This window comes from Tyto alba, unplaced genomic scaffold, assembly GCF_018691265.1.
Source record: "Tyto alba isolate M040663 unplaced genomic scaffold, T.alba_DEE_v4.0 Super-Scaffold_11, whole genome shotgun sequence".
In the NCBI taxonomy this organism is placed as follows: Eukaryota; Metazoa; Chordata; class Aves; order Strigiformes; family Tytonidae; genus Tyto; species Tyto alba.
Window position 1 is genome coordinate 4,470,422 of NW_024881273.1, and position 25,140 is coordinate 4,495,561.

General features: G+C 48.7%; 1 protein-coding gene across 6 annotated transcripts in view; it reads left to right on the forward strand.

The window, feature by feature from the left end:
* The window catches only part of VAV2 (vav guanine nucleotide exchange factor 2), a 148,878-nt gene that overhangs the window by 10,249 nt on the left and 113,489 nt on the right, over window positions 1-25,140 (forward strand). For all 6 annotated transcript variants that reach the window (XM_042786718.1, XM_042786719.1, XM_042786720.1 and 3 more), the window contains exon 2: window positions 23,858-23,974. In XM_042786718.1, coding sequence (XP_042642652.1) covers window positions 23,858-23,974 — 117 coding nt within the window. The remainder of the gene's footprint in view (window positions 1-23,857; window positions 23,975-25,140) is intronic.

Below are 25,140 nucleotides of genomic sequence, written 5' to 3' on the forward strand. Positions count from 1 at the left end.
TGTATAAAATGAGGGATGTGTGTAAAGATATATATATATATATGTATAAAAACCCTATTTTTTAAAGAGCTGGAGTATGTTAAACACTGGAAATCTCAGGCTGCATGACATGTCCCCAGGACAGGAAACTTGTACAGCATCAGGGGCAGACTTGTGTGCGTACCGAGACCCTTTGTGTTTACGGGAAGCGCTTTCTCATGTGAATGATCTTCCAAGAAAGTTGCTGGTAAGCCTCAGAGGGGGAGGAGACAAAAAAAAAGAAAAAGACGAGTCTTATTATAGATGTGGGAGACTTGTGACTAAACAGAAAATAAGCTAAAAACTTTTCTAGTAAACCCAGTATGTTACTTTGAAGAGTTTAATGTTTGTTTGATTTTTTTTTTTTTTTTTTCTTTCCCCTTTATAAATCAACTTCTATGTCTCTTCTAATGCTACTGGAGGGTTTTGGGCTGCGGGGTGGGCGAACGGGGTGCAGGGCTTTCCTTCGGTGCCACTGCTGTGAGCAGATGCTCTGCGTGGTGGAACGTGGCTTGGGAACTGGTGATCTGGCACCAGAGCAAGCGGCACTGGGCAGAGCCCGTGAGGTCTCGGGCAGGATGGCCACGGTGCCCACGGAGCTCTGGTTTTCGGGGGGCTCTGGTTATCGTGGTGGTGGTGGCAGCCCGCGGCTCCCAGCTCTCGGGTGATGCGGAGACCTGCAATCTCGCAGGCAGACACGTGTGTTTTAGCAAAACTGCGTCAGTTTTCAAGCAACAAAACGGGCCTAAGAACTGAATATAGCCAGGGGACCAGGAGCGTGGAGCCAGCCAGCACGGCGGTGAGCAGCCCGGGAGGAAGGCTGGGCGGGAGCTCTGTCTGCCCAGCTCCGGGATCCCTCCAAAAAGGTGGATTTTTTTTCCACGTGAAGTTGCAAGATGTGAAATAGGAGTGTTGCACTGAGGTTTGCCGACTTGCCCTGTCCGCGCTGGACTGGTCTGTGCTGGGAGCTGATATCCCCGGGGAGGTGTCCCTGCACCCCCAGACCTGGCTTATCTCTCCCCGTGACCGTGATTCACCAAGCATCTCGTTGTGTTGCTCATTTTTTTGTTCGTAAAACCAGCTGGACACGTAGGAGAATGTATTACTTCAGCACAAATATTTTTACATAAAACTGGAATTTTTGGTGGGCGTTCTAAAATAGTTTAAAGCAAGAAAATCTAGGGTCTTGCCAAATGTGGATCGTTCTGCCCTTTGTGTTAGCATCTTACAGTGATGAGGGCTGGGTGCTGGTTAGCACTGCAGATTTGTTATTGAACTTTAACCCTTTCTCGTACATCAGCTCAGTTTTGGTTTTTCCAGGTGTAGGGATGTTCACGCAGATGGAGTTCAGACATTTTCAAGGGATTTCCCAGCTTTAAGCGCTGCAGCTTCCCACCTGCTTTGCCCGGCACCTTTCTGCCTGATGCAATCAGCGTCTCCCCGATGAGAATTTAGCCTGAGATACAGCAAACTTGGCCAAATGTCCTGAGCTATCGGCAGCAAAACCTGTTCCTTGCAACCTGGTCGGGGGCCGGGAGGAGCGATGGAGCCGTGATAAAGCTGCCCCGGCTGGGAAAGGCGAGCGGGGCTCTGCAGAAGTTTTGCTCATCCCTTGCTGGAAGGCTTTACAGCCTCGGCGTGCTCGGGTGCACGTCGCCAAGCTTTACCCACATGGAGGAAGATTTAAACTTTTTTTTTTTCCTTAGGGATGACAAAGGTTAGAAGTAAATTTCCCTTGTATCGACATCTTGGTTATCTCAGGAAGGCTAATGAGGAAGCTTTAATGAAACTACAGTAGCTGCTTGAGAGTGTTTTTTTTTTTTTTTTTTTTTTTTTTCCAGCCAGGTTGTTGCAAGAAGCATTTCTAATTAGAGGGAGATTTAATTCCAGATTTTTGTCATCCCCCACCCCTCCTTACCTCTTAATTATATTTGCTAACGTGTTTAACAGCTTTCCCTTCAGAAAAGAACAATTTATTCAAAGGTCATAAATAGATTCTGGCATTAATTACTCCAGGAGCCACACTGGGCTGCTCTGGAGAAATCGACTCCATGGGGAATACTAAACCTTCCGCAGTTGGATTTATCTGTGGTTGTAAAGACTTTGTTTGCATAGACACCCCCTCAAAAAAAAAAAAAAAAAGTTATTGCATCCACAATTGTGCCCAAGTTTTTAAAACCAATGGGGATTTGGTAGCTAATTTCCCTGATTTTTTGGAACAAGCCTGTAAATCACGTCTTCTCCCTTGATCTTGCCATCTTTGTTTTACAATGTTTGGGGGTATTTTTATCAATTAGTTTTCAATCCCATCGTTGCTGTTAATCAGTTGGGGTGTCACCGTGGAGAGGTGACCGTCTCCAGCTGCAGGGAGAGCCAGGCCTGGCCTTGCTGAGCGTGATGCTGCTGGGGTGCAGCGGGAGGGGGGGCTGAGCCGTTCCCCTCGGTGCGAAACGCCCCGCAACAAACCCTCAGCCTGGCGCCCAGATTAGGTTAATAGTTTTTGTAACCTCCGGATTTTGGAGCGGCTGTAACATCTGTTCCAAGTGATAATGAAGTGGTGCTGAGCGGGAATTAGCATACAGCTGCCAGTGTGGGTGAAAGTCTCTATAGAAAAAAAAAAATGAATTTGTTGATGGAAGATGAAGCCTCATTGCATTTTCATAGTTCCTGGTGATTTTGGCAGTGTGGGCAAAATCTGTTCCTTTGCAATGGTGCTGTGATATGGGACTCTGATGTATGTTTAAGACTCAAGTGTCCTTTGTTTTATCATTTCAGCTCTCCCCCAAAGCCAAGAGTGCTTCTGCCTGCGTTGGGTTCTCTGTGAACATTTCTCTGGCATGGTTAAATCTGCCAGATGAGTCCTATTGCCTGGGTGGAGCTGGGCTCGCTGTGTGGGGGTGAATATGTAATATCAGCTGGAAATAGCTCTGCTTTCCTGGATGGGGGACGCTCCGCGCGCAGGATCCAGAGCCAGAGCATCTCCCAGCGGGCTCTCGTGGTGTGGGGTGGCTTGGTCTTGTTTTTATTTTTTTGGCTGCCACCACTGTGCAGGGTTTGGCTCGTTCCTCCCCGCCTGCTGAGCTTGCTGGTGAGGACCAGCTCAGCGCCCACCGTTAAACCCGGGGGAGGAGAGGGGAGAGCCCGGCCCGGGTGCAGCCCGAGCAGATGTGCCTTACCCCCCCGCTCTTCCCTCCCTGCCGCTCGCTGCCACGAGAGATGCAGGGGAGGGGGGAGGATATTTTGTGAAATGGCAGCTCCGTCGTGGCCGGAGCAGATGCGGAGACAAAGAGGAGCGGCGGCGGACGCTCGGGGTGCGGTGGGGAGGGGGGTCCCTGGCGCGAGCAGCGGGTACGTGGTACCCAAACCGGCTGCGATGCCTCAGCCCCTCCTGCCGAGCGTCTGGGGGTTGTTAATAAAGGTCTTTTTTTTTTGTTGTTGTTGTAACTTGGCTCTCGCTGGGGTGGTCAGGAGATGCAGGTTCTGCTGGGGCGCGTTTGCCTGTGCTGGTTCCTCGCCATCCCTTGTCAGTCCCGGGGCTCAGGATCCTGCTCACCCCTTGTCTCGCCTGGGCAGGTGTCTGACCTGCAGCTTTGAGCTACCAGCGGGCATCCGCAGTGCTATTAAGTATTTCTATGACTTTCTCACCCTAGTGTTTTTCCAGAAGACCCAGCTCCTGGAGTCCCGTGATATAAGGATTTAATTTTTCCTTAAGGGAAGACAGACAAACAGGAGTGGAAGCTGTTGCTTTCATTACTTTGGGGAAATGCATCATAAAAACCACGATTGAAGTGCTCTCTGAAGCCTCATAGACATGAAAGTGAATTTAAAATACCCATTTTTAAAATTTATAAAGCAGAATGATTACTGATGAATGAGTAGATGATATTCTGAATTTCCCTCTATGTAAAATAGTAAAAAATAAGCCCGGAACCAACCCCATGTTCAACTTTGGTCTCCACCAACAAAAGCTGACAAAGTGAGTAGTATTCTCTTCTACGTGCGTGGAGAAAAATGATCTTAAGCAGGGTTAAACACTGGTTTAACTGCATGTAAATAAAAGGAGTGAGGATAAAACTTCAAGAGGTGTAAAGCAGCCTTATCATTCCACAGGAAGAGAAGAACTTGCCAAAGATGAGGCCGTGCATTTGCATGGGTGTTAAACCTGCTGAGGCAGAGCAGAGGGAAGGACTTCACCCCTGTAGTCACTGGGTTTTGAATGTTCTTGTCATGGATATGAGGAGAAAAGTTTCACCGGGCATTGCTCTCAGGCAGATGTGGAAGGAGGATCTGCTCAAATCCCCTTTCTGAGTGTGTTGTTTTTTTTTTTTTTTTTTTCCCCCCCTATGATTCTGAGATTTTTTTGAGATGGCTCTGCTAATAAGTGTCATGGTGTGAAGATCCTGTATAATAAAGACAAGGCAACAGGTAGTGTTATCGCTCCATAGAAACCCATTATTCACCCGAGCAGGGCTGTTATTAGTCTGATTCTGGTAGCGCAGGAGCAGGAGGAGCTTCCTCTGACAGAGCACAGGAGGAAACTGGAGACAAAAAAGGGGTATTTAACTTGTCTCTGTGCTCAAGGTAACTTAATAACTGCTTGGTTTTGTCTTTGTCATGTTAGCAGCCAGGCTTTGTCATGTATTTGAGTGCTGAAGAATAAATGTAGAACTTCTCCTCCCTCCACCCACTTTGTGTTTTACTCAAAAATTGGAAAAAAGTGCCTTTTGGCGACGGTTTGCCATCCTGTCCCACAGCCCCGTATCACGCAGGGGTGAGAGTGGCAAAACACTTTCTGGCTCATTTCTTTCTTTGGGATTTAACCTTTTAAGTGTCCGTTAGGCTGGAGATACATTTCAGTTTCTCCCCTTCCCACCCCGTTCTCCTTGGCTCTCGGACATCCTCGCGCCGTGCTCGGGGAGATCTCAGGGGCTCGAGGACGGAGCCGGAGCCGATGTGCAGCCTGGGGTTCGTGTCGCTGCTGTGGCTCCGAGCTTTCTCCCTGGGTGTTTTGGCATCGTTATTCCTGTTGTTCTTCAGGGGGGGAAAAAAGCTTTTGCAGAACTTTTCTGGGGGTGGCTCACAGGAAAAATTAAATCTAACGTGCAAAAATGAGGTGTTGCTAATAGAAATCTGTGGCGTTAAAGCAACCATTAAAATAAAAAGACAGTGCTCAGTTACTGCTGCGGGACTGTGTGTGCTGTGGGCTGCTCCCAGACCTGGAATCTGTAGAAATCTCCTTTAGCAGTGGACATGAGTGCTTAAAACCCCCCCCAGACGGTTAGATGATGTTACTTGCATTACTTTTATTAACTCATGGAAGCCCAGGTACAATCTCCAATGGGTACCAGGCCCTTTGCAGAGGCCCTAATCCTGGGCAACAGGCCATCCAGATAAATTTGCGATACAAAGCTCTGAAATCTCATTATAGCTGAGAAGAACCATGGGGCAGGGTAGCTCGCTGCTCCTCCACCTTCCTTGTGTTTGGGGGGAGGCGGATGGGCTGTGATTTTTGTACTTGAGTATTTGTTTTCTTCACAAAGGACCATACTGCTGGGTGTATAGTCCCCCCTCCAGCCGAAGCCACGCGCTTTGTGCGTGGCTGTGTGAAGGGCAGGGGACAGCAGCGTGTGTTCCTCCTCCTCCTGGCTCTGACGGGCTCAGGCTTGGGTGGTGCTGGATCCCTCCACACTCTCCAGCGTGGTGCGATGCTTTGCTTCCCTCTGCCACAGGCTGTGACACAAGGACAAGGCAGGAGACGTGTCTGACATCTGGTCTGCATCCCCACTGCCGTGTCTTGCTCCGCAGCATCCCGTGGCTGGATGCTGCCTCCTCAGGCTTGCCAGCTGAGCTGGTTGAGTGGTCGCCCCCCCCCCACCTTGGAGCCTAACGGAGGTGGCAGCTCGAGGGGAGTTTCTGGCTGCTACAAGAGAGCTGAGGTGGTTTTCTCAGCCTTTCAAAGGGTTTATGAGCAGATTTGGGGCTGGTTTGGTCCATGGGGCACAGTGACGTGGCATGGGACCTTAGAGCTGCTCATGGAGGAAGCGGTCTTGTCAATGAAGTGGTGCAAGGTAAACACAGTAATTTACACCTGGTGTGACTGTCCGGACCGCTCAGTTTCTGGGGATGCCAACCAAAGAAAGCACCGCTGTTCTCCTGGGAGCTCGTCCTGTCCGTGGCTAAATGTGAGCGGTGCCTCTCAGCTCCCACGTCGCCGTATCTGCACCACGGGGAAGGAGGATGTGATCCCAGCGACTGTGTAACTATGAAGTCGTCCTCTACGGATACAGACGTGTGGTTAACCAGACTCTGTGGCTGGGCATGAGGCAGCCGAGAGCTCATTCCTTGCGGTGAGGAGGAGAGACAGAAGTTCAAAAGTTGAGCATCTGAGTTAGACCAGAAGCTTGATACCAAGAAAGAGCTGAGGTGGCTGGAAACAAAAACCGGACCTGCAATTTTCTTTTCGCATCATGGGTGGATTAGCATCGCTTTTATTTGATGTTCCTTGGTTTATTCAAGGCAATATGAAGACAGCTTCTTAGGATTGAAGGTGTTTGTATTTGGGAGTGGAGGAGGACTAAAACCTCAGTTAAATCTTTGATCCCTTCTGCCTAGCTGGGGAATAATGCATCAGAAGCACGCGTATATCCCTGGGCACACAAGGCCAGGCATGCAAAGGGGGATCAGCTGTGTGTAGGATCTGGGTCTGTGCTCCTTAGCGGGTAGCACACAAATTGTTTGACTTGGTGATTTGAGGTCTGATTGTGTGAATGTCTGGGGAGAGCCACCACGGGCTGGCTTGGGGTAGTCTACCTGGGCACTTGGGTCAAGTCACAGAACCGAAGGTGGAAAGGGTTTGTTCCCTGGAAGGCTTCCGTGACTCACCCGACAGCAAGGGATGCTGTGCAGTGCCTTGGCTTTCTTACCCTCCCTGGCCAGATGTCTTTCAGACAGATGTCGGTCACTCCTCCCGTCCTGCCAAGGGAACGCTGTTAGTGTGGTCCAGAGAGAGCCTCGGCCTGCTTCTTGACTGCACTCAAAAGTGATGGGTCATGGTGACTTTACATGAAATGTTATTTATGCTCCCCTCCCCAAGAGGCACTCAGCAGCTGGAAGGCCTTTCCTCTGTGGAGCTTGAGGAAGCACTGCTCTGAATAAGAGCTTTTTGCATTGGAAGCTACACCTTGAAGAAAGATGTTTTGTTTCCCTTGGTGTTTATGGCCCTGTAAAATACTACGTAGCTGCCGTATTTTTTTTTTTTTAATTTGTATAGTCTCGATTGCATTATGCAGAGGAGCAACTTACTCCTAACAGCTCAGACTAATATGTGCCATAGCAGTTTTCACAGGAGCCAAACCTGTCTTAATGCTTGCTGTATGACTTTTTAAAAGTGTTGTGCTGGCTTCTTAAACAAATGTTTTTAATAACTTCTACTTTGGGCTGCAAAGAACTGAGTATATGTTAGTCTGACAAAAATCTGTGTGCTTGTTCTTTCACCTTCTGTGCTTAAAAATTCTCCATACGTTTTACACGGTGTATGTGTTGTTGGAGGCAGTTGCTAAGAGAAGGATTAATGTAAAGCAGAAAAAAGATTGCTTTTCTTCAGTTATATATGCAGCTGAAGTAGTAAAACTTAAATTGGGTGGCACTTAGGAAAATAGGACAGGGTTGCTGCCAAAAAAAAAAGGGAAAATAAAGAGTCTGCGTTTAACTGCATGTGGACACAGTCTTAATCATGTCAATAAAGTAACTTTAATTTATGGGTCAGCGAGCTTTTTTAGGGCCATTGCCTATTGAGACATATTGATCCTCTTCCATTAGAAGCTCTAAGTATTGTCCTTTTGTGTCCAGCTAATTTCAACCCACTAAAGCGGGGTGGGTGGCTTTGGAAGGGGACGGAGTTGAATAGCTGAGCCAAGGAAGGAATCGGATGCTGCTTCCAGTTCCCCTCCTAACCCCTCCTGCTGAAATACAGCATTAATGGTCCAGCCCAACACGTCCCTGGGGCCTTATCTCCGTGCTCAAGTTGTACCAAATTAATTAGACCAGCATAGCAAAAGCAACACAGCCTTCCCTAACACTCCCTGCTCTGCAAATGCAATTACGCTGTTATACAGAGTTTATTTTAGATATTCCAATTAGGAGAGTAAGCTTTGCTCATATATGCTGTCTGGTGTAACTGTTCATGTCTGGCTGGTAAATATATCGTTAAGTTCTGTTTCCAGGGCAAATGATCGTTCTAGGAAAATACCTGTGTTTGATTAGATCTAAGTCAGTGCAGGGATGGAGAGACAAAGAGTCAGCTCCCAGAGATAACTGACTTTCCTCGTCTCACGGTGAGAAATTCTGGCTTGGTTTTCTTGCTTAAGTGAGTATAAATCAAGGATAACTACAGAATCGTGGGAATGTTGGTGTTTGTGATTACATATACGCCCTAAACTTTTGTTTAAATAATTTAACAGTGTCATTTAAAAAAAAAAAATTCAGAATATACAAACCAACAACAAAATGGTGTTCTTCCGTGTTTTAGGTGGACGAAAATATATCCCTGCTAGTAGTCCCTGTTAGTATGGCTCAGAAAGGAGGACTTGCTTTAAAAAATACTAAGACAAAGCTGGAAAATACTCAGTGACAACATACAGGAGATTTTGGGGAGATTTCTAAACCCCTCTCTAGCCTCAGATGCCAGCTTTGAGTGCGCTCCTGTCCTGTTGCTGCAATAAGCACGTGTCACGAGCTGCAAAGAGTGTGATGTCAGTATTAGATTAGAGGGTCCTGTTGATCTTGTTATACTCCCCAAGTATTAATTTATATAAATATCCAAATCCTTATTTCCCCTAATCTCTGGTATCTGTTCTAGATGGTGGTTCTTATGAGCTGGGGATCTGACCTTTCTAAGCAGCTTTACAAATTAAGTAGCCAGTAGATTAATTTTCTGTAGCCTGTTTTCATCATGCAAAAGAGGGGCTGTGCTGAATTGCTGTAGGAGCTGCGCTCCGGTGGTAAATTTTGCCTCCTGAGCTTGGGAAGAAGGGACAGATTTTCAAGATAAGGTAAAGTAGTCACATCCTCAGGGAGAGATTTAAAATAAATTGGGTCAGAAATGAAGCACTCCTTCCTTGAATTCATTTTAAGCCTCTACCTGAAGTGAAGGTCACAGGTAGGGATGCACCCAAATCCAGAAAGGTTTGAAGCCTGAGCCGTGACTGCCAAAGTTTGATGCGTGAAACTTTAGGCACTACTCACTGCAGAAAGATGCCTTTAATTCATTGTGGCAACAAATCTTTTAACACTTTAGGAAACTTTACAGTGTGAATTTTGGCTGGAGTCTCTCATTAAATTCCACTTTGCAGAAATAACTTGAAAGTGATTTTTTTTTTTTTTTTTTTGGTAGCATGTTTTCTTCCTCTGGTGTGAATTGGGGTAATTGACGAGCTGTAAAACTAAAACAAATCAAAAGATGGCTTTCATGGCACTTGCCTTCTTCCTCCTTTCTTTCTCCCAGGAAAGAGTCCAAATTTTGCTTTCCCGAAGTGTGCGAGCACTGTTGTTCATTTTGCTGGGTATCCACCTGGAAATCCCAAACCGAGCCTGCCCTGATGATCAGACAGACACTAAAATTAGGAAAAAAAAAATCTGCTCCGTGTAATGTGCTGCAGGAAAGGGAGATGATCGCACAAGAAAGGCAGCTGTGGACTGCAGGCAAGGGGATTTTCTTACTGTGCTCTTAACATGAGTCTGGTTAAGGAAGAGCCAGTATCCCCTGCAATGGTTTGATTCTCCAGGAAACCGCCTGTTTGGGAGGGAGGCTGGGGCTCTGGTTTTAGTAACTCCTGAGCTGGAGGAGAGGCTCTGCCCGAGCTCGGCGGGTGAACGGCCCCGGGAAGCAGCCGGATCACTCGGCATCACCTCGGAGCATCAGCCCCATGCGGCTTCTGCACGATGCCGAGCGTGCTCCAGGCACGTGGGGGCCCGTCCTGGGGTGTCCCCAGCCGGGGAGCGGGACAGCAGCTGGCATCTCCCACGCTGACTTTTATCCACGTGTCCCAGGATCTCCTAACTAAGAAGTCCTGCTTGTTGCGTGGGTCAAAATACGGATTAGAGGGGCTGCGAGTTCCACGTGTGCTAATGCACTTAAGGGACCTGGCTCCTGCTACAAGGAGATTAAATTGGGTGCATAGATATTTTGAAGCTTTTCCTTCTGTGCTGTGTCCACTGAATGTACGGAGGGGTTTTCTGTTTGGGTTTGGTTTTGTTTGTTTTGGGTTTGGTGATTTTTTTTTTTTTTTTTTTTTTGTTTTGGTTGGTTGGTTGTTTTTTTGTTTTTTTTTTTTTTTTTTTGTGGGGTTTTTTGTTTGTTTTTGGTTTTGTTGTTTTTTGTTTTTTTCCCAAAATGATAAAAATCTCAGTTTTATCCATTGACTGGAATCTTACCTCGCTTCAGAGTAGGTCAGAGCAGTCTGGTTTTCAAACCTTCCACTCTTTCACTAAAAAGGGGAAAATAATATAGACCTGGCTGAGTGTCCAAGACTGTTGGAATGGAGGTTCATGAAGTATTTGAGCACCTGCCAGGCGGGGTGGGAGCGGGGCGGACCGGGTGGCTGCCGCGCACTGTGTCCCAGCGACCCCGCGCTCCCCGTCGCGTCGGGGACACGTCCCGCACGGCGAGGCACGACGCTACACGGGGGGCTGGTTGGGGCAGGTCTGCATCTGCTGTGGCTCGGAGCAGAGCATCTTTTCCAGAACTGGAGTTTCCTTCAGTTACAATGCCAGGACTGAGCTGTGATGGTTTTTTCTTCTGCTTTCCACCTGGCTTTCATTACAATGCTAGAGTGACTTGGAATGATGCTTGCTATTCTGTAGTAAGGAATTACACCCGTCTCTTTTCTCCAGAAAGGAGAAAAATGCCTAGCTGAAATCATAAAGATAAAACACAGGCTCTAATATTAAAAATAGAAAAAACAAACAGAACAACATCACAGTAATGCCAGTGGCCTCCCCATCCTTCCCCTGATCAAAGTTAATTCTGATTTTTATCTCATACATACATTAAATACGATGGTTAACCTTCAGATTTCCTGTCTCAACCTCCCAAGCTTTGTGATACTTACAGTTACTATTCAGTTAATTAATTTCCTTGCAATGGTGAAAGGAAGAGGAACCGATACCCTGAATGCAAATCACAGAAGGCAGTACGAGCACTTCAGGTAGTAAGAAAAATGTGTGTTAATGTCTGTGTTTGTGGACGGGTTTTCCTTTCCTGCTACACAGAAATGGATTCAGAGCTATTGTGGGAAAGCAAACTAGGATTTTGGGACCTAATCTGAAGCCTGTTGAAGTCTGTTGAAGACTCCTGGGGGGCTTCTTCTGACGCCTGGGAAGTTTTGAGTAGCCAAGTTGTGGTTTTATCATTTGAAACTTTTGTTTGACGTTTTCTGTTACTGCAGGGCGGGAAGTTATAGTGCAGGGGGTTTCATCCCAGCTAGTCTCTCTCCACCCTCACTTCCCCTTTACGTTTTAAAATGGGTGATTTGTTACCTATTTTCTCCTGGGCACTGCCGATAGATGGGCGATATGGGATAGCAGGGGCTCTGCCAGCCAGCACGGCCCCTTGGTGGGGAAGGGAGGTGTTCACATCCACAGCTTCAGCCTCGTCTGTCTGCCCTCGTTTTTCTTTATAGAAAGCAATCAGGTTGGACAAGCAAGGCTTGCTGTTGCTAAATCAGCATTGACTGTTCCTGATTTACCGTCTTGTCCTTGGAAAGGGATCCCAAGAGGGCCATGCTCCAGAATGGAGGTGAGGCTCATCAGCCTGTAGTTCCCTGGGTCTCCCTTCTTGTTGTTAACGATGGGCTTAATATGTGGTAGGCTGTACTACTAACGAACATCTTCATCAAAAGCATGCAGGCAGTTGCAGTGTGCATGAAGCTGGAGGTGTCTCTTGATCTCATCTCATTTTGGTGATGACAGAGGCTTTGTATAATCCAAGGCACTCGGTCTGGGATCAGTCTGGCATGTGCCAACGCTATCAAAAGTTCCTGCTCCTTGACGGGGGATGTCCTGCCTCTTGTCTCGTGGGCATTATGGAAATTAATCTTTACAGGGAACATGTGCACGGAGCCCTGGCTCTGCTTTGGCCGTCCTGCAGGCACGGATGCTCGGCAGAGAGCTCCAGGGGCTGGTGTGTGTCTGCATGTGTGTCTGTCTAGCCTTGGTCCCTGGATCTGAAACACAAGCAGTGAAGCTATAAAACCTTTTATTTTTCCTTCCATCAAGATTTTTTTAATAACCTGTTTACCCAGTGCAATTTTCTGTGCATTGCACACATGTTAGAAGAGTTAGCTCTTGGTAGGCTGTCACCTTGCAGACGGTGGTAGTCCCTATTCCTGCTTTTGCCTCTCTATTTCAGCTTCGTTTTCTGCAGAAGAAATTTGGAACTAGAAAACTCGATAAGCCTCAATTAAACCCTGGGTAAAAACAAAAGCCCTTCCTGTTTTCCAGCTCACACTGTCTGTTCACATCCTTGGTTCTTCCCAACACTGAAATGCAACAAAACATCTATTATTTAAAACCGAGAAGAGGAAGAAGCCCTGAGTGACTCCCGGGGCCTCGGGTCTGCCTGTCCATTCTCTGTCCCCAGGGACAAGTAGCCTCCATGCGTGGGCAGGCAGAGGCACTCCAGGCCCCTTCTCTCTGCTCTGTAACGGTAGATATGATGCTTTTCTCTTCCCAATTACCCAGGAGGTTTGAAAGAACTGGTCCGCAGTGGGTTGCTCCCTCTGGGCCCTGTAATACGTGAGAGTTTTCATTTGAAATTCCTCATGCATGAGAGGGTTTGTGGTGTAGGTTTGTCCTTACTGCTTCTTTCCAACTGCCTGCTCTTACCACCTCCCTGTGCTGGGAGCTTGTGTGTGGAGGAGTGATGCATGGGATGGCCGGTCCAGGAGCACCACCCCCCCACCCCCCCCTTTTCTGTTGCTTTTGGGGGTGAAGAAGGTGCTGAGCTGCTCTGAGAGTGCCCCGTCTCTGCAGCGAGGAGCTGATGTCAGTGCAGAGCCCCAGCGTGCTGCCACAAGGCAGAGGAGCATCGAGAGACCCATTAAAAGCACATTGTGGGCTTAATCTTGCAAAATGCAGCTTGATTTCATATGTGGGGCTGCATCAGTTATCTGTAACGTGAAAAGTAGTGTTCTGGTTTTAATTACTTCCTTAGGAAGAAGCTGGGGGATATCTTTCAGCATCATTACCTGGTGCCATTAAGCGGAGTTTTCTGAGTGTTTGTTGTCTGCTTCTAATAATGCCATCCCGGTCCCCGGTGGGACATTTAGGAACTGTTTTCCACAGAACCCGTTGTCAGCCGGTGGCCTGATTTTTAGCAAGGCTTTGTGAATAGATAGCAACTTGGGCAACAGTCCAGGAAAGTGTAAGGCAGCCCAGGTGTAACGGTGTCAGGGTGCGTGTCAGCAGCCGTCACCGTGAGCCGGCTGTCTCCATCTTCTGGGATGCATAATTCTTCTGCCAGCACCAGCTACAGCTTCGGGTCCTTCAGTGCCGATCTGGAAGCTGAACTATCATCTCCAGATCTTGTCTGGAGCACAAGACTGTGCAAATCTTCAAATGACAGAAGTTTGCAATTGTTCTAGGCCATTGTTTCCTCCATCGCCAATTTAAAAGGTGAAAGCTGCAACAAATGCAGTGTTATAAATATTTTTCATGGCCGAGTTTTTGCTTTTCAGTGGCGTTTTCCCTCTGCGTGCTGCGCTGCTTCGGCTCCGTGGGATAAATGTATCGGGAGGTTCGTTTGTTCGGCGCTTCTGCTTCCTGGCAGGTAACCTGGCACTTCTTGCAGTGAGGAAAATAACACATTTAGCTGTAATTTCTGAGGCTTTCTGCAAGTGAAGTGAGTCTAATTGGAAGCGGGTCACCCTAAATCATGACTGTTTGTAGAAAAATTGCATATACCTGTGATGGATGAATACAATGGCATATATACAAGCTCTTGCCAGAAGAGTCTTTTGGATGTGGGAAAATTGCATGCCATTGATCTGATGGCAGAATTTTTCAAATAAGATTTCTTGGATTGTCTTAAAGAAAAGCCTGTGGTGTCTGCAGTGAGACTGGTGAGTGCCCTGAAATGAGGATGTGCCTTTATCTAATGGTGGCAGCAGCCTCTGGCACGATCAGCTCGGTGATGGTCTGGAGATATCAATGGGTATTTAAAACTGGGCTCATATGGGACTGCTGTAAAATGGATGTACAGGTTTTTAATTAAACATGCATGTTTGGTTATTATTTAATTACAGTCTGTTTTGACAGTTTTACATAAATGAGTTTGGAGTCAGCTGTTGCAGACACCTACCTCAGATCCCACCCCGTGGTTCACTTCTGTCTCCAAAATACCAGAGCTTGTCTCTTCAGCATTTATATAGGGCAGCTTGGTTTTGTAGAGGCAGAAGTTGTGTGGATTTCTTGAACTAGCCCAGGCTTGCAGGCTACTGCGTGGAGCTTCCTCTCTGGGGTCTGGCCCGAGTACTTGATGTGACAAGGCTTGATTTCCTGACTTGGCTGCTATTTACTCCCCTCAGAAACCTACCGTAGCTCTTCTCATTGCTGTCCTGTCAAAAATTCATCACGGTCCGATTCCCTGCGTCAGCCTGAAGAGCAGGAGAACAATGGCTGCTTGGAAAGTTCTCTGTAAGCGTATCATTACAGTGTAACACTATATACAGTTACACAATTACTCATTTTCTTTAACAGCAGCTGAATTCTGTGTTATAATTTGATTGTCATGGTTCAGGTCAAGTCCAGTCTTAAAGCTTTGGGTTGGCCAAAATGTTTTGAATTTTCTTTGCTGAAAACTCAGTGCGTGGGAAGGTATCTGATTTCTCGATCAGCTATAATCATAATTTCTTTTTTACATATTCCATCTTCTATCTATGGTCATGTTTTATGAGTGATGAAGTGTAAACCCCGGAGAGACAAACATGAGTTTAGGACTTCATGTCAATAGTAAAAGCCAAGACATATCTTTTTTTCTTTTTATCCTTCCCCCCTTTCTTAACCGAGTTCCCCTGACAAAGCTGCATGTCTTCCAGCGAGCGAAGAAAAAGGATGGATTTAATGAGTGTGGAAGGGGACTCTCCATTCAGGGTGCCAAACGTGGGCAGATTGAGCAATCCTTCCAAGCTCTCCAGCTCCCAGGCTTGTTCCTCACTTAAGCCAAGCCTGGATTTGGCAGACTGCTGGTAAATACACCGCAGAGACAGCTCAGATCTGGGATGGAGGAGTCAGAGGCTCTCACCCTGGATTGTGTGGGAAAGTCGAGAAGAAACCCCTTTGTTATATTTGCTTGTGATACTGATGAGCTTAAAAGGTCCAGCTGGGTTTCTCCTCTAAAGCACGATGGTGATACCTGGTGGTCTTCTCCCAGCTGGGCTGCAAACAGCCTCTGCTCCCTGCCCCATTGTCCCCTGTCCTGGCAGCCAGCCCCACGCGGCTCCGGGGCAGGCCAGGACCTGCAGAGAAAACTGCTGCTCTGCATTTGTTTTTTTTTTTTTTTTTATAAATCTTGATGCGTATGGTTGTGGAGAGGGTGTCTTGAAGAGCAGGCGCGTGGTCTGGCTCTGTCTGCTGGGCCGTTACGGTTTGGTCTCGTCCAAGGGATGTGGGGATGTCCCACGGGTCTCTCTCCTGGGCATCGCCACAGTGCCGCCGAGGATGCGGCTCACCGGTACCATCCGGGCAGATCACTGGAGCAGGAGAGCACCCGAGGAGGGATTTTCACATCACCAGATGCTGATTTGGGGTAATGCAAGGCCATCAGGGTCATTAGGGACGCGTTAGTGTCCCACTACCCCCTTGCCCTTCCTTCAAGTAGTTGGGGAGCCTGTATTCTCCATTCAGCTCCTGAAATGCATCACTGTTGGAGGGTGGGAGGGAGGGTAATCAGGGAAAAAGGGGAGTATTGCTTCTGATGCGCTCATTTTGTAACAGCAAGAAGACATGTGGCTCCAAGGCAGTGTTGTCCTCCATACAGGGAAACCTGAAATTCCCAGGGCATTCGGAGAGAGTTGTGCCCACCTGATTTTGCAAGAAGCTCTTGTTATTCCCGGGAATAGCTCTGCAGATCAATTTCTTAGAGACATCCTCAAAGATAAATCTCTGAAGTTCAAGCAGCAGCCTGATGCAATGCAGGGAATTTGATTAGCGTTTTCTAAACCCTCAGTGGCAAGATTGTTGGTTACACAGACCTCAAACGTGTGGTTGGGGTTTGGACCACTGCTGAACCTGATGGACCCGCTGGATTTTGGGTGGTTGGACAAAAGCTCAGGGCTGCCCAGACCTTAGGTGTGTGAGCAGAGAATTTCAGACTCTGTAAGCATCCCCGGTAACACACCCCCAGGCGTTGCAATTAAAGCTTTTACCTTAACGACTGGTGCTCTCTCAGCAGAGCCCTGCGCTTGCAGACCTGGGAAGGCTCCACAAAGCAGGGAAGTACTGTCATGGGCCGCAGCTCCGCCGTTTTCTTTGGGAAGTTGCAGCTTCCTTCCGCTCATTTAAAGCCCCTGCGTGCCGCTGGGTGACCCTCCGCCGGCGGGACAGACGGACGGACGGACACCAAGCGGCCGTGCTCTGCCAAGCCAAGCGCTGCCCACACGATCTGGGGTCTGCTGGCTCGTTGCAGGGGCTTTAACGAACCTCTCCCGCCGTGCTGCCGGGGAGGGCTCAGCCCATGTTTTTAAGCTTCAAGGAGGTCATTGCTGCTGTTGGGAGTTTACCTCGGGGGACACAAGCATCTGGATGTTCCTGTCATTTCTTTTCCCTCCTCCAAACTGGGATCTTTGATCCCCCTCTTCCAGCCCTGCATTATCATCTCGGACTCATCAGCTGCCTGATGGGGGTTTTAGCCACGCTTCTGGACCTTTTTTCTTTTCCATTTCTTCCTCTGAAAGAGCGTATATAAAGGAGGAAATGAGCCTGGCCGTTCTTGAGGGGAGTTCAGGTGTCAGCAAAACTTTCCTAGGATAAACCAGAACGAGCTCCTGCAGCGCTGGGTTTGGCTCCTGCAGTGCTGCTTGGCGGGGTGACAGCAGCCCCAGGGCGGGGGGGACGATGCTGCTGCCCTTGCACAGGCTCCCCCGCGAGCACAGAAGGCACAGATGCAGCCGCATCCTACACATCTTCAGTATGTCACTGGACATTTCTTCTGCATCTCTGACTAATTGGATTAATCGTTTGACCCTGTGCTCTGTCTCTCGCTCTTCCCACGTCCTCTTAACGTCTGCCACCTCAGCGGTGTTTGCCTCTGGTCCTTGCCTTGTTCCAGTAGCTCATGTCTTGTACGAAATCCAGGAGCTCTGGTTAATCTTTGTGCCCGCTCTGAGCGCTGCTGAGAGCCATTCCTCTGCCTCTGGGGCTGAGGCTTGTGACTTTGGTGTATTTAATAGGTTACTCCAGAGCCTCCCCTTGTTTGTTTTGTTTTGTTTTTAAGTCATTTTTACAATTTTATGTGTATTCCGGCTTCCAGCTCATGACCTTAATATAGTTACCTGAGAGACCTCTTCCCTTTGGGAGCTCGTACATCGTGATGGAAAGCTCCTGTAAGGTAGCTGGGAGCTCTTTGCCTGCCTGACCTGTGGGAGAGCAATGATGAGCAAAGGTGTGAAGAAGAGCAGGACCAGAGCAGCCTCCCAGCAGTGCTGCCTGGCTCCGCGTTGTGCTGCTGCTGGGCAGGGTAGAAGCTCCTGGCGAGCTTGTGTGGGATGTTTGCAGCCCCTCTGAGCTCTGGCTGATGCTTCTCGCTGGGAATGACCTTTGGTTGCTGCAGGTTTGCTTTCCCCCAATCCTCCCAGTGACGAGCTAAGGGTGTTTGCTAAAATAAATGGTTGTTCTCCCTCAGGTACTCTCCTAGGGCTAATCCTTGCTTGTGGGTGGATGTGATGAGAAGAAGCTGTGGAGAGGTCAGTGCTCATCAGCATTTTGAGCTCATTAATCAGTCTCTCTAAGTGGAATTTGCCCAGCCCATGAGCGCTCTGTGGTAGGAATGTCTTTGAAACGGGGAGGGGGGGAATAATAGCACTAAATTGTTTGAGAAATAATTTCATTCTCCACTTCTCAATAGATAAATCTGCTGTCCAACAACCTGAAATTTAATCTGTCCATCTAAAGTAATTGATGGGCTGCGACTTGAATCCAAATGTGAATGGGAAGGGAAATTTTCTGCAGAGATGTTTTGTATCGTTTCTGCGGCTGTTCCTTCCCACCAGAGACAATGGGTGAAGCATGAGGAGGAACAAAGCCGTAGAAGGTTTGGGGCTGTGGGTGGAGGGTGATACAAGCTTCACTTGTGCTTTTTGACTCTTATTACTGCTCCCAAAACTCCCCCGGTAATGCCTTGATGTGGAGATGAGCTAGATCGGGCAGAGCCATTGGGAGAGATTAGATAAAGGTTGTGGTTTGTGCAGTTTTAAATGCAGAGTTATGCTGGCTGCAGCCCTGTGGTTCCTGCTGGGTACTTGGATGCTCTTGACTTTCCCTCTGCTCTTGACTTTGGAACAAGCAAAGGGAGTTTCGATGCCCCTTTGCAACGTCAGACGAGTGCAGGGGAACCCGACATGACTCGGGAGATGCATCCTTTGGCTTCCAGTGCGAGGTGTGCACCACAGGACACCCATTTCCCCATTGATCGTTGCAAATGATGTGTTTTCTCAATGAGGGACCCCCCCCCCCCTTCCCCATTTGCTGTGATAAGCAGATGCTCACAGCTCCCTGTTGGGGACTTGCTTCTCGCCTGGCGCTTTTGAGCCGTGTCGGCAGGGAGATAAGCGGAAATCTGACATCACGGTCAGGAAGCGCTTAAGAAAGTTACTTTCGTCATTGGGTTATCTCAGACGGCAGAGCTGCAGCATTCCTTGCATGCTGCAGGACCCATTTCAAGCCCACAGCTTTGGCCGTGGTTCAGCCCGTGGCTGGGTGCCCAGCCGCCCAGGGCTATTGTGTGCGGCCCCGCTCCTCCCCGGAGCACTAACCCCAGCCGCCGGCAGTTGCTGCCTCTCCAAAAGGCCGTTTTCTGAAAAGCTGTGAGCTGTTGCATGATCCTGCCCTGCCAGACAAAAATCATCTACCCCATTTCTTTCTTTTTCCTACGTTTTATCACCTTATTAAATGTCTCGTGGCTCCCAAGCCTTGCGCCTCCCTCCTTTGTGCCATCCCAAATGCAAGGACCAGGGGCTGCTCCAGCGCTCATGTGAACATCCGCCAAATCCCACCTCAGTTTGGTTGTTGAGTAAATGCTGCTGCATTCACCAGCTTTTTGTCTGCTCCTTTTGCCATCTCCCTTTAGCAAAGGGACTCTGGCGGGAGGCAGGAACACGAGGCTTTCCAGCCTGCAGTCATCTCCGTCGAGGTTGGGGGACAGTTTCCAATCTCACCCCAACGTGCTTGAGTAGTTGGATCTTTTCTGACAAATTTGCATCAGAAATGGCTGCTGTCTAGTCGGCGCAGGTGCCGCGGGCGCCCAGTCATACAGGGACCGCAGGGAAGGGCGGTGGCAACTGAAATGGGGGTGTGAGGAGGAGCGAGGTGCTGAGCAGCTGTGCACCCTCCCACGGGCTCCCCTCCTGCCCCTGCAGCTGTAGTTTCCAACTGCAGAACCATCCGACCTGCCCTTCCCGGCCAGGGTGCGGGAGCAGAGCTTCGGGGTGGCCGGGCATGGCCCCACTGAGCTCCCGGTGTCCCTGTGCAAAGCGGAGTTTTCCCCAAGTACCAAATTGTCCCTTTCTTGCTCTCCACCAAAAGCTTCTCCAATGCATTTACAAGTTTGCAGGCCACGTTTCTGAGTCGCATTGAAGACTCAGCAGCAATACCCTTTCTATGCGCAGTGATCAGCCAAGGAGTTTAAACTTCCTGAATTCAACAAAGCAAATAATATAATGAAAACCTGCTTTGAAAAGGAATATCCCAGAAGCTACTGAGGAGTTTCCAGCATGTCCCAGGTGCTGGGGGCTGTCCAGCGAGGTGCACGAGGGTGGCCGTGGTCCTGCCAAAATTGCAGCTTTGCAAAGGGGGTTCCTGCCGGGCTGGGGCAGGACGAGTGGTGGCTGAGAGCAGTTTATGCACCTTACAGCAGCGTTGCAGCGTGTTTAAAAATAAGCAAAGCTCTTCCGAAACTCGGCGAGTGCAGGTGGCAGGGCCCTTCTGCTGTGATCGTGGCAGGGGCAGGGCTGTCGCTGCTGGCTCCTTACAACCCTCAGAAGATCAGATCAGAGCTGACCACAGACTTTTCTTGTCTGTTGGCAGGCTTGGAGGTATTTTGTTTTACTTGCTCCCTGTGATACAGTCCCATCTCTGCCCCCGTTGCCTTTTTGCTCCGGCTTTAATAACTTCCCTCTCCAAAGTGCCTTGGCTGAGCTTTGAGGTGCCCGGGGAGCTCTCCCCACACCAAGGACTTATGCTGTGGCTGCTTTCGGAGCCCGGGAGGTGCTGGTGGCTGTGGAAGATGCCGTGGTCTCTGGGGTCTGTTTCCAGAACCGAGCATCCCGGTTGCTGGTGGTGTCTGTCCCCAGAAGCGACGGCTGGTGGGTAGCGAGGCTGGTTTGGGTGCGGAGGAGGGCGATGGCAGGACTGGGGATGTGGGGTGCTTGGGGTCCCACTGGCCCTTGCACCAAAGGAGATTGCAGGACCCTGCTTCAGCGCTGGCCTCGCTCGAAGCGTATAAATGACAGCATTGATTTTAGGCCTGGCGGGTGGTGAATGAGCCCCATGGAGAACATTGATTTCTCTCTCTCTCTCCTGTGGAGTGTTTACTTGTCCAAAGGTGTGATTGACTGGTACATAAAATGGCCGTGGCAGAGCTCATATGCAATTGTAGCTAATTTTAACACGCGGCCATCGCGCAACACTTAATAGCCAACGATTCAAGATCTTCCATCAAGAGCAAACCAACCTCGGAACCAGCTGTGAGCAAAAGCGCAAGAAGATTCGGGTGAGGGAGAAATAGCGCAGGAGCAAACTGTGCCACTAACACCCACCCTGACTTCTTGTGCGTGAAGAGCGGGGCTAAAACCTACCTGGAGTTGTCATCCCAAGCGGTGGCTTTTCTTGCGGGCAGTGTGGTGGCCTCGCTGGTGGAGCGGGACCGTGGTGGTGTCGCTGCCTTGGTCTTACGGTGGTTTACATCAGGCCTTTTCAGCAACTCTTTAAATAGTTCCAGCTTCTTCCTCGATGCTTGTAGTCTGCCTGCCCTCGGCGGCGGGCTGGCTGTGTGGTGGCTTTTTGCAGACATCCCCTGGCAGGGCAGTGGCACTGCTGCGGGGACCTCGCGCTCCTTTAGGGGCTGGCGGCGAGATGGCTTCCAGGTTTGGATGAGCAAAGTCAGTTGGATGCAGCTGATGTTGAACAGCGTCCTTGGTCCCGTCCTTTCTCACCGGGGCCAAGCTGAGATGTGGGGTTGCTCAGCCCGATGTAAACCCGTGGTGGAGCTGGGGCTCGCTCCCTGCTAGAAACAGTCGGGACGAGGCATTAATTTGCTTGGATGTGTGATCTCTCTGCAATCCTTCAGAAACGAGGTAGTGTGAACTTTGAGCTCTTCGGGGAATTTGAACCCCAGACGCACCGTGCAGAGGGTTTGGGTTTTCACATCAGTTGAGTGTCTTTTGCTTGGCTGAGCAGTCCATCTTTCCTGAGCACTTCAGCCTTCGTGGCTGCCCTGGCCTTGGGATGAGTGGGAGGTGGGGGGTGAATGCTGCAGAAAGGCAGGGCAGTTCTGCAGGGGAAACTTGCATCTTGCTGTGTCTAATTATGACTATAACCTGTGTCATTAACTTTCAAAACTGGAGGCTTAAAAGGATTTAAAGTAAACACGTGCTAAAAATTTGAAATCAATGAGACTGCAGTGCAGGAGAACATACACCCCAGCTGCAAGCAGCCACTTTGCCCGGGGTGTAAATTCTTGCAGAGACCCAGAAGATAAAGTTATGAAATAACCCGTATTGGTGAGAGAGGTTGTAAAGCAATTCCAAAAAAACCTCGCAGTCTAGACAGATTATATTTACTGCCGTGTTTATGTGAGATAGAGGAATGCCCTAGAAAAACAAAATTGTTTTCAATGTCTGCCTCTGGCACTTGCTTGTCTAATGAGGAGGCTCTGATGTGATGGGAACATCCTGGGCTGGGGGAGCTCTGCTGTCGCATGGCAGCTCCATGGAGAGGGAACTGTAATGGGGGAGAAGGGTAAAAAGGTTATTTCTTCTTTTGTGTAGGTGAATCAGCCTGTTGTTAATGAGGTGGTTTTGCCAATCCATAGCCCCAAACCTCACATACAATCCTAAATTCAGTAATAACAACAAGCTGCATCACAGTCATGTCTGTGGAGATAGGAAGGCCCCAAAGACTCTACTTTGATTCTTTTAATTAAAAGAAAATTAAGCTATTTTGCTTTAAATTCTCAGTGAAGTTTGCAAGGAGTGTTTTTGCATGGTGTTGGTTTGATGAAAACTTGGGGAGCAGAGGTAGTGACACGTGACAAAACCGCGCTGACCAAACCCACCCAAAAGGCAGCTTTCGTCTTGTGCCTCTTTATCACGTGAGGATGATTCACCCCTTAAACGGGTTGATTTCCTTAGAGTTGTAACATGTTTGTTATGTATTTATGAGGAATTTGCTGAAAAATGGAGGAGTCGTTTAAAAATACGGCAATAAATTGAAGGTATTTTTGTGGAACAGCATGAGGATGCAGAAAAAAATGAAATTAATTGGCTTGCCCAGCTGAGTCAGTCCATCCTGATGAAAGATGTAGGTGATGCAGCCGCAAAAATGAAGCAGATTTTTATTCTTCTCATTTTAGCCCCTGTGCTGCCAGGCGTCACCATTGGAGCGAGACCGTCTGGAATCCCCAGACTTCAGAATCCCCAGCACTTGCAAGCAAATGACCAGTTATTGCAACAGTCAAAGACAGGATTTTCTTGAAAGAGAAACATAATGTTGCATTGCCAGTTGAGCTGTCTGAATAACTGAGAGCGGTCCCTAGAGGGGTGAGATTTCTGCCTCTTCAAATGGGCTAAGATTAGAGATGAGCAAAGCTTTGTGGAAAGAGTCCCCGGGATTGTCCCGCTCTCGGGAGCGGGGTGTGAGCTGGGTCAGGAGCAGCTCCCGTGGCTGAGCCTCAGGACTGGCCGATGCCCACTGGAAATGGGCTGGATGTGGCTGGCTGGTGGTTTGGGGCTCTGTTAGCATTCATGGTGCCTCCAGCATCTGGGAGGTGCGAGGGTGAGGGAGCACATGTTACTTGAACACGTTACCAGTTGTTTCAGACCCCAAAGCAAAAAAAAAAACCAAACCCAAACCCTAATTTTCACCATCCCAGTCTTTTGCTTGGGCTGTGTGTGTGCATGCATGTGTATAGATGTACAGCAATACATAAGAATAAGCACTGTAGCATGTCTGTTCTGTAGGCAACCAAATTGGGATCATGCTGGAAATGGTTAAAAGTTCAACACTGGGCTTCTGTAAAACATCAGCTGTAATTTATATTTGGCTTCGACCTTGAAAGGGAAACGTCCTGGCTTGAGTTTTCCAACCCTTCTGCAATGTTACCTTATGTGAAACTTGTTTTTCAAAAGGGCGTTTGTTTCTGGTGCGCAGCTGAGAACACAGGAGTCCTCACAGGGCACCAGGAGTCTGACATCTTCAGTAACAACAAATAAACTAATGTGTGGCTTTTCAGTGCAAGCTTCTAAGTCCCTGTTAACGTGTCTCACATATGCATTTAACTCAATAAATCTCAGTTAAAATTTGTGACCGTCTTGCTCACTTTTTCCCTCCCTTTCTTTTTTGTTTCCCCCAGTTTCTCTGCTTGAAGAATATCCGAACCTTCCTAAAAGTCTGTCATGACAAATTTGGGTTAAGAAACAGCGATCTCTTTGATCCCTTTGACCTCTTCGATGTACGGGATTTTGGAAAGGTAAGAGTTACTCTTGAGCTCCTGGGAAGTGATGGATCTGCCATTGCTGACACCAAGGCGGTTCCCTGGATTTGTGCTGCAGGTGTTGGATGAAAATATGAAGGTTTTGTGGTTTTCTGAGCAGCTTTTGCACCCTTTACCCATGCATTGGGCACTTCTTCCCCTGTGCTTGTGGTAGCCTGCATATTATCTAGGGGTTGATTCTGCTGTGTCCTTAGTGAAGGGAGAGCAAGCCTTCAAGCTTTCTGCTTTAGATTACGAAGCCTCTGGGATCAGCCTCTAAAGTACGTAAAAAATACCCTTTTTGCAGGGAATCAGAAGACCTATGTATTCATAAGAGCTGTTGGAAGAGGCTGTAGCCCTGGGGACCGGGTGCTTTGCTGGGCTTGGGATGCTGGATCCTCTTCCCAGCTCCAGGCGCCTCGCTGGGTGACTGGGGCAAAGCCACCCCACGTCCTTGCCCGTGAGCTCCCTGTAGGGACAGCGCGTTCAAACCAGTGTTAAGCATCATCTCTGTTCTGCCTAAACCAGCCTGGGAGTGAACCCAGCAGCCCCGTTCCCTGCAGCAGTGTTACGGACCATCACAAGCCTGGACCCGGGTTTGTACCAACCGTGTGGCAAGGACCCTTCGTCCACAAGCGCTTCTGGTTTTGCCCCGGACCCCGCACTGTTCCTTCCCCAGCTGCTGCGAGCAAAATAGCTTTACTGAAATCTCCACTGGTTTCATAATACGGCCAGTGAGCGTCCGTGGGGGTCACGAAGTTTCATGCCAGGGTGAATTGAGTCTCCTGAGTTTCTCAAAAATGTGTTTGCAGGGTTTTGTTTTTTTTTTTTTTCCCCAGCCGTTCCTGGGTGCTGGCTGTGTTTGTGCTGTCTCTCACCTAGATGGGAGAGCGGAGAGCGCGGTTTTGTGTGTCGCTGCAGTTGATGGGTGGCACCAAATGCTGAATGAGACCCAGCTGTGAAGGAGGAAAATCCCACCTGATTTTGACAAGTGGCTGTTGCGCCAATACCCTGGGTTTTGATGCGAACAGCATCATGGCTGTGCTGTTACTCTGATGGATACTGGGCTCAGGGAGGCTATTACGCAGGACAATTGCTATATTCTTCAGTGGAAAAGGTTTTAAAAGATTTATTAAAGCTTTCTATTGTTTTACCTATTTCAT